Source organism: Condylura cristata, unplaced genomic scaffold (genome assembly GCF_000260355.1).
Source record: "Condylura cristata isolate star-nosed mole 26May11 unplaced genomic scaffold, ConCri1.0 scaffold00029, whole genome shotgun sequence".
Lineage (NCBI taxonomy): Eukaryota > Metazoa > Chordata > Mammalia > Eulipotyphla > Talpidae > Condylura > Condylura cristata.
The window spans coordinates 17,695,950-17,705,365 of NW_004567130.1; the positions used below are offsets into that span (position 1 = coordinate 17,695,950).

The window sequence follows — 9,416 nt, forward strand, 5'->3', positions numbered from 1 at the left end:
GGCTTGGCCTGGAACCCGGAAGGGGCTCTGAGGGCATCAACACCTGGGGCAGGATGGGATCCTTGGCAGAACATCAGTTGTGTGACCTTGAGCCTGGTCTGGCGGGGTATTGATTTCCCATCTGAGTAATGGGAACTCTGGACAGGAGTCTCCACTCGCCTGCAGCCATGAGGGTGGAGAACCTCTTAGGATTAACCCCCGGCCCAGGTGAGCAGGAACATGCAGACTGAGCCTTTGCTCAGGTAAAGCTTGGGCTTAGCTTTGCCCGCACTCCCAGCTGTGGGCTCCATGAGGAGTTTCCTGCATTTGATGTCATGAGCTTCCCATTCCCCAACACTGCTGCTGGGGGCGTGGGGGGCGGGGAGCAGAGCTGCTTAGAGCAGTAGAACCCACCCCCCCAACCTCACTGGGGGTCCATGCACCCATTCACCTGGACTAAAAGCAGAGAGTTTGTGGTGTTCCTGCAGACCTGTGCGGGCGAGCGCCTCTTCCTGAGAGGGCCGCAAGGGTTAGAGAGCACAGAGCCAGGACAGAACTGCCAGGGCAAGGAGGGGAGTGGGACCTGGCACTGCCCAAGGTTGATGGGGCCCTTCTGGAACTGCCCGGCCTGGGTCCTGGGTGAGGCCCCGAGGAAGCGGCAGCTGTACCCCTGGTCCCGGACACAGCTTTCCTAGGAGGGCGTCGGGTCTTGCCTGTTCCTGTGCCTCTTGGCTGCTCATCGCCCTCCACTCCAGCCTGGTGAGCTCTGAGGTGGACCATGTGTGGAGGCAAGAGTGGAAGCCCTGTTGGGGAGCTGGTCACCCTACCTCGACTTCTGAGCCTCTGGCTCCTTCTCCTGCAGGGTGCTTTGCCTCCCCTCTCCTAGGGCAAGGACCCGGGGTTCTTCCTGATGCCTTGCTGGCTTCCAGGGGGTTCCGGCCTGGCCTGGTGACGTCAGCCAGCCATACATCTGACGGCTTTCCACGGGCCAGGGCCTGCGCTCGGCACTGGCTATGGCTCTGTTAGCAGTTCCCTTTTACAAACGCGAAAACTGAAGCCAGAGAGGCAAAGCCACTTGCCCAAGGTCACACAGCTGGCCCTGAACCCTGATGCTCCCATGGGAGACCGGGCTGGGCAGGCAACGGCCGAAGGACCTGCTTTCCCATGCTGGAGTTGGGGCAGGGGCCGTGGGAGAGGACAAAGGCCCTGAGACGGGCATGTGCGGCGCCCTCCTGCGACTGCCACCCCCACCTGATAGGAGCCGATAAGGGCTCGGGTAAGGGCTCTTGTGCGTCAGAGCCCAGAGCTGGTGTGCTGAGTGTGGCTCCCAGGAGGGGCGCCCTCCCAGGCAGGGTCAACAGGAGCAGGCGTATCTCCCGCCCTGGGCTGGGGGGATCCCAGCCAGCTGCCCCCACATCTGCAGTCAGGGATACTGAAGATGGGGGGCTGGCCTAAACGCATGGGGACAGATAATTCAGAGAGAGAGAAACGTGACTACAATAGGGGGTTACCCAGCCACGGGCTTCTAGGGGGATATGGTGTAGACAGGGAACTGTGGTCCCCAGGGTCACCCAACCCACAGGGCTTGGGATAGATCTAGAGAAGGAAACTGAAGTTGGGGGCACTGGGCGGAAGGAGGTTCAGAGGGGGATCCAGAGAGGAACAGGGGGGCAAAGGACGCCAGCCACACCGTCTGAAGACTCAGGAGGGGACCAGATAGGGAAATGGAGGCGTCAGTGCAGCAGACAGAGAGGAGGGGAGGAGCCAGAGTGGAAACTGAGGCATAAAGGGAGGGCTCACTCCCACAGACAGGCTCCGGTGGGTGCCTGACCCCCTTCTCTGGGAGACCTCGGTGGTTGGTGAGAAGTTGAATTGAGAAGGGGTAGTGGGGTGAGGTGGGGGCTGGGATGTGGGGGGGCACTGGGAGGGAGAGAGAGCTGAGCCCCACAGACACGGATCTTGACTGCCAGATTTGGGGGGCAGTGGGGAATGCCATTCCCTCACCAAGGAGCTTGCTGGGGAAGACGTGTCAAACACAGAAAACTAGGGAGCGTTCGGGGTGCTCAGAAGGACTGGAAGTCAGTATTCCGCAGCATCTGGTAGTCAGGACATCCTCGCAGGGGGTGACTTTCACGCGAGGTTGGAATGACAGCAGGAAGCCAGTAATAACAAGGTAAGGGACAGCGTGTCTCGGGCAGCTACAAGGCAGGGCTGGGCTGGGATTGGTGCAAGACAGAGCTGGCCTGTGCCAGGGACAGAGGAGGAAGGAGGCCTCGGGGGAGCGAGGGGGGGCATGGGAAGGGCTCTCTACATGAAGGGGCTGGAGATGCCGGCCCTTGGCGGCTGAAGGGGAAACAGCCCCTCGCCCCACTGGCTGAGTTTTGAGGTCTCGTCTCCCGCTGCAGCGGGACTTTCTGCCCGATTCACAGAGCAGAGAAACTGAGGCCCGGAGTGGTGAGCGCGCCAAGTGTGAAGCCAGGGTGCTTCTGGTCCCTTCTTCTCAGTGACTTGGGATCTGGACGGAGCTTTCTGCTTCTTGCCTCCAGGTTCTATTTCCTGATAGAACCCAAAGTGTGGCGGGTCAGGCCCAGGGACGACCCCTGCTGGTCCCCGCCGGTACCCTGGTTACATCCCCTCCCAGCTCTGGGCCTCAGTTGCTCCAATTTGTGCAGTGAAAATGGAAGGGGACCCCCACTCACGGCTGCCTTCTCAACCACCCCCTTCTGCAGGTCAGGGAGCAGTGACCCCTACTGCATAGTGAAAGTGGACGACGAGGTGGTGGCCAGGTGAGGAGTGGAGGTGGTAGGCGTGGGGGCGGTGAGCAGAGGGTGCAGCTCCTTCTAGGCCCGGGGGGCCCAGGTTGAAGGGGAGCTGGGGGGGCTGTCCTGAGGGTGGACTTGTGGGCCTGGCCCAGCACTTTGTGTCCTGGCCTGTCGGGGGAGTGGGGGGGGTGGACGACCAGGGCTGTGTTCCTCTCCCATCCGGACCCACCAACTGGCCCGCCCCCTCCCCGACCCCCGGGATGTCCCCGGCTGACTCAGCGCCGCCAGCCCACAGCGGCCTCCCGGGGACAGGCCTCTCACGCTTGGCTGGACCGGATGCGTCCAGGCCGGCTGGGTGCTGCGGGCACCGAGTGAGTGCGCCTGTGTGCACACACACGTGACTGCAGACTGGGGCTGCTTGAGAGTGCGCTTGGGGGTGTGGCGAGGCAGTGTGAGGGGCTGTGACCTGTGAGCGTGTCCTGTGGGTGTGCGGGCCCCAACTCACCCGTGTAGCAGGCGAGCGTGTGTGTGAGCGTGGGTACACACGCACACACACGCCCTGGACACGTGTGCACCCCCGTAACTGCTTGTTTGGACCCAAGGAGATCCGTGAGCGTGTTTGAGTCTCGGTGGGGGGCACCGTGGCCCAGACTGCACTGGGCTTCACCCCCACAGGCCCAGGGACAGCTCTCCGCCCCCACAGGCCGGAGGGGGCTCGTGGGCGGGCGCCTAAAGCGTGTTCCTATGGAGACAGTGCCACCGAGGATCCTCCCAGTGATGGTTCTGGTCCAGATGGGCTGGGGGCTGGGAGCTGGGCGCAGGAGCTCGCGGGGGGAGGGTCAGCCCACAGCCTTCCTGCTGGCACCCCTCCCACTTCTCTCCTGTGTCCATGCTGCCCCCATACCATGTTCTGGGGTGCTGCCCCCAGACCTGCAGGTTGATTTTCTGCAGTCTCCCCCTCTCTGGACTCAGAGAAGCCTGGCATCTCGGGGGTTGGGGCACCTGATGGGACTTCCGGTTGGGAAAAGGCTGGGGTAGGAGGTTGAGGTGTTTGGTCAGAAATCTGGGGTGCATCTGATGGTGGCGCCCTGGGCTGGCTGGAGAGGACCCACGTGTGCTTGGGTGAGTGTGTGCATGTGCACTCTCTGCTGGGGAGGAGCGTGGTGAAGGGGAAGAGGAAGAGAGTGGTTGGTGTGCGAACCAAGTTTTGCAGCCGCCTCTTGGGTGTGTGTTCTGGGGCAAAGCAGGTACTTGTTTCCTGTGGGTGACAGGCGTGCCTCTGCAGGGTGTCGGGGCAGAGGCCCTGGCCTGGTCACCTGGGCTTCCCAGAGCGCTCTGGCCCCTCTGACCTCGTGGTCTCCTCACACGCCCCTCCTCAGCCAGCACCCTGCTGCTCCTCAACCTCCCCAAGCTCATTCCGATGGACACTCGCCCTCAGCCTGTCTCCCTGCTTTGCCTAGGCTGGCCCTGCTGGGAGTCCCCCCTCCCCCCCACCCCACCCCAGGTCCCCCAGGGCCGTTGACCCCCCACGGCAGTACTTTCCCACTGGGCACATCTGCTGCTGGGGCTCGTTCTTGGATTCCCCTTGGCCCACAGGTTTGGCGCACAGTTGGGGTGACTTTATGGAGCGAGTGAAGGACTGCCTTGGAGTGCATGCATGCCTGAAGGAGCCGTGTGTTGTGAGCTACTCTGCATGTGTGTATGTGTGCACACGCACGCGCAGACCAGCTGTTTGTATGTGAGTGTGTGTCTCTGGTCTCCCTGTGTGTCACCTGTTCCAGGCATTTCTCGGTCGGCGTGGTCATGCCTGTCCTCCTGTGAGTGTCTGCACGCGGCTGTAGGTACAGACACATAGGTGGGTGTTTCCAGAAGCTTCTGAGGGTGCCTGACGCTGTCTCTGCGTCTCGGCTTTCCCCGGTGGGTCTGTGAGTGCAGTCTCAGGGGGTCTCCCTGGGGAAGGGGAGCACTGAGGCCCTTGTGTGCCCATGTCTCGGCCGTGTGGGGGTCAAGGTGCCTGTGTGCCCGCGTCTCGGCCGTGTGGGGGTCAAGGTGTCTGTGTGCCTGTGTCTGGTTCGACTGGAGTCTCTGGGCGTGGGTGTTTGGGTCTCAGATGCACCCACCTGTGTGGCTCAGCCCCTGGTGCCCCTTCTGCAGGACGGCGACTGTCTGGCGGAGCCTGAGCCCCTTCTGGGGGGAGGAGTATACAGTGCACCTGGAGCTGGACTTCCACCATCTGACCTTCTACGTGCTGGACCAGGATACAGTGGGGTGTGTGTGCGGAGGAGCCCAGCCTGGGCACCTGAGGGGAGGTGGGAAAAGTACCTGCCCAGCCAGCCCTGGGTGTGTCCCCCTGCCCCCCAACTCCACGGGCGGGACAGAGCTCCCGACTCGGACCCTCACCTGCCGCCTCACCTGCTCACCTCCCGCAGGCATGACGACGTCATTGGCAAGATCTCGCTGAGCAGAGAGGCCATCACCGCTGACCCCCGAGGTGGGCGAGGGGCGCCGGCTCCCATCTGGGCAGAGGTGGGGTGTGGCTAAGCCAGAGGCACACGGTGGCGGGGTACAGAGCCCTCAGTGGAGCATGATTCTGGTGGTGGTTTTCATTTTAACCAGCTCATCTGCTGAGCAGTTCATTCATCTGCCTCACTCCAAAGGCCCCATCGTTCGCTTCCCCAGCCCCGTCATGCTCACCCGTAGGCTGTCTGCTTCTGTGTCTGTCTAGAGACACTTCAGGTTTGAGCAAGTGAATAACAACAGCAAGGGCCGCATACCGGTGCTGCTCTGGTGACCGGCGTGTCAACTCAGTTATTCTGACAGCCCTAGGGGAAGGACTCTTGTTATGCTCACTCAGTAGGTGAGCGAACTGGGGCGGGGGCTTAACCACCTGCCCAGGATCACAACATTATTCAGGGGAGCTGCCAGGATTTGAACGGAGGTCGAGTCTCTCCAGAGCGTGTGATCTCAGCCCAGCACCTGCGAGGGCTTTTCTCTACCTGCAGGAGCAATAGCCTGTTGCAGGCGCTGCTCTGTCTACTTCACCACAGGCCTTGCAGAGCTCTCTGTCTGGTGCCCAGACCGTTTCCAGGCTCTGCGATCTTTGTAACACCTCACGGCCCCCCATGGTGTGAACGCACCACCACAACCTGGCCAGTTCCCTGTTGCTGGACACCCGCTTTGTTTGCAACTTTCTCTAGTTCAAAACAATGCTGCACTTATGCAAGGTGACTTTACACACGGGCCATTTACACCAATCTGTCTGATAAATTCCTGGAGGTGGATTTCCAAGACCAGCGGGTACCCAGATCAGCACACCTGATAGTTACTGCAGATCCGTCCTCCGTGAAGGAGGTAACAGTTTACCCACTTGGCTATCACCGCTGTTTAGTCTTGAGCGGGTAGCTGTAGGCCACTTCGTGTTTCTCTCTGAGTGACTGATCGCATATCATGAAGTGTCACTTCATACATTTTTGGGGTCTATTGTCCAGTTATATTCTATATGCACCCCCTTTTGGGGCCCTATTGATTTGTAAAAGCTCTTTACATATTAAAGAAATTACCTTTATCATATTAACTACAAATATTTTTCTCCCTTTGTCACTTATATTTTGAAGTTGCTTATCATGTTTGCACATATAAATTTGCTTAGGCTTCTGTAATTAACTTCATCTGTATGTAGTTAATTATTTTGGCTCTTGATTTTCTGTGACATCTAATGACCTTCCCAACTCTAAGGGTAAGACAATTTTTTTTCATGATTCCTTCTAGCAATTCATAGGCTTCTTTTTTTCACATTTAAGCCTTTGATATTTTTGCAATTTTTCCATATACAAGACATCGAGTAGGAATGGAACTTTATAATTTTTTTGTCTAGATGGTTACTTATTGTCTCAACACCATCTAGTAAATAATGGATTTCTTCATCAGTGGGAATTTGTTGAAAACCTACTATGTGCTAATTATTGTCATCAGTTCCATTTGGTGAGGGCTTATTGAGGGCAGGTGTGAGGTACATTCGGTCCTCACTATCCCGAATGAAGTGTGCAGTAGGCTGACATCCAATTTTCCACTGAGGGAGAGTGAGGCCGGGAGAGGTGAGGTGACTTGTCTTTATAGAAGTTGCAAAGTCAAGCCCCACTGTGCCTGCCTCCAAGGTCTGTATTCTTTATTTATTTATTTATTTATTTATGCATATAAGAGTTGGGGTGTTGGCCACAGGTGCAGGCAAGGGAGGATTCACCAGAGACAGAGTGGGGAGCAGAGCAGGCAGATGGACTGAAATACACTGCTGAGGGGAGCAGTGGGGAGACAGCAGAGGTCTGCTGCGCTATGTCGGTCACTCCCTGGCCGGGGATTGAACTCGTGCTGCAGGGGCTGTGATGGCTTGATAACGCTGTCTTTAACCCCTGCGCCACCAGGGAGGCCCCAAAGTCTGTATTCTTAACTTGTCTGAGCTGTCCCCAAAACACCTCAGACATCCCCCCCACAGGGGTGGATTAAGTGAAGTTGGAGACCTTGCTTCAGGGAGCCTATGGACTAGATGGAAAAGCAAAACATATTCACACAGAACAGAGAGCAATCAAAGAAGGAAATGGATCACGTGTCTGCTTTCTATTCTTAGTTTTTTTACTACTGCTTTCTATTTTTTTAGAGAGGGTAGAAATGTGGGGACAGAGGTGTGTGGAATGTCACTGGCATGGCAGTGTATGAGCAGGGGCAAGCGAGGGCTCATGGGGCCAAAGGAGAGGAGGATGAGCCGGTCCTAAACGTCAGGCCTCCGTGGCCTCCGTGGCCTCTGTGGCCTCTGGGGGCTCTTTCTGAGGCAGTCACAGGCGAGTGCAGGTGGAACACGGGGCAGGGGCTGATGGGAGAGGGGTGTAGATGTCAGGTCAGCATCTGGATTTTGCTCTGGAGGCACTGGGGAGCCACTGATTGTTCCTGAGCAAAGCAGTGCAGAGATCGGGGCCATCTTATTGGAGAGATTAGATGAAGTTTCAGAAGATTTGCTTTGTGGATACTGGATCACGGTAAGAAGTAGATGTGGGAAATCAAGAATCGTTGGCATAGTCAAGCGTCCTGTACTAGGGGACAGCAGTGGAGATTAGAGAGGTGACAGAAGCTCTCTTGCCAGCAGCAGGGGACTAGATACTTCGGAGTTCTTCGTCCTCGTGAGAGTAAACTCCTGAATTAGATAAATTCTTAACACATGGCTGGATTTGCTGTAGTGAAGGGAAATCCCTCAACATTCTTCCCTCCGCCCAGGAATCATGAACTCAAACTTACAGGTGAGCACCACCTTGTAGGAAATGAGGAAGGATTTCCTGAGAAGAATGTTAATATTCATTTTATAATTCACCGAGAGACTTTTTATCTTTTTTCCTTGTGACTTATCTTGGCTAGCATAACTCCTTCCAGCTCTATCATGTTACTGCAATTGGCATGAGGCTGTCTTTTTGATTGCTGAGTAATATTCCACTGTGCAAACATAGCATTCATCTATTTTGGGGCATTTGAGTTGTTTCCATATGTTGGCTATTGTAAATAGCATGACAATAAACATAGGATTTCAAAAAAGAATGAAATAGTTAAATAAATCCAAGAAGTAATCTCAAAGAGCCAGCGATAACCACACTGAGTTAAAGCTGTGTGTTAAGAAAGATAGAATTAGAAAATAACCAGCTCCAACTTTTATAGATGCAAAGTTTTCTTGTTGAAATTTAAAACTAAGTGGCTTAGTAGTCAGGCAATTTAGCAGAGCCAAAGTGAGAATTAGTGAACTGGAGGAAAGCTCTGAGGAAATTATTCAGACAAACTCATAGGGAAAAAAAGGGAAAATGTTAAAAAAAAGAAAAGGTTTAGAGGTATAAGAAAAAATTGATAAGGTCTAGCAGCCTTTTAACTGGAATCCTGGAAGGAGAGAATAGGAAAAATTGGGGAGAAACAAAATAATAAAAAGTATTGGGAAGAGGAAATGCCTTAAAAAATTTGATGACCAGGAATTTTTCAAAACTCAAGAAAGGACATGATTCCATAAATAGAAAGTCAACCTATATTAAGTGGATTTAAAAAATCCTTATGTGGACACAGTGTTGTGAAATCGCAGAAGGTCAAAGACATAGTCCTTAAAAAGAGAGAGTGGGGAGGGGAGGAAGTGAGAGGGAGTGGCCAGGTTTGAGGGCCTAGGCGGGAGAGCACTTCAGTTCTCAGGCTGCCATGGACAGCAGGTCGTGAGAGGCGCTGAGCTAGAACTGTTCTCCCTGTGTTCGAATCCTGTTTCTGCATTTACTGGGCAGAGTTCTTCCCTGGTTGTGCCTCGCTTTTCTCATCTGGAAATGGGGATAATTATTGGTACTTAATCAATAGCCTACCATGTAGAAACTTCTTGCATTTTTTTTTTTTAAGATTTATTTGTGCCTACAGAACTGGGGTTCAGGCTAGAGGCTCAGGGGCGGTGAGAGGCTTCACCAGAGACAGAGTGGGGGGCAGAACAGGCAGACTGACAAAGTACACTGCTGAGGGGAGCAGCAGGCGGGTGAGGAGAAGTCTGCCACACCATGTGGTCACCTCCGGAGCAGGCAGGAATCGAACTCATGAGGAAGTGGCTTTAGATTCTCAGTGCTGTTCTTTAACCTGCTGCGCCACCAGGGAGGGCCCAGCATTTTTTAAAATATATTT

At 55.2% G+C, this 9,416-nt stretch overlaps 1 protein-coding gene across 1 annotated transcript in view; it reads left to right on the top strand.

Annotated features, from left to right (window-relative positions):
* The window catches only part of RASAL1 (RAS protein activator like 1 (GAP1 like)), a 26,912-nt gene that overhangs the window by 1,460 nt on the left and 16,036 nt on the right, over positions 1–9,416 (top strand). The window contains exons 2-4 of the mRNA XM_012730842.1: positions 2,709–2,765; positions 4,896–5,009; positions 5,171–5,232. Coding sequence (XP_012586296.1) covers positions 2,709–2,765; positions 4,896–5,009; positions 5,171–5,232 — 233 coding nt within the window. The remainder of the gene's footprint in view (positions 1–2,708; positions 2,766–4,895; positions 5,010–5,170; positions 5,233–9,416) is intronic.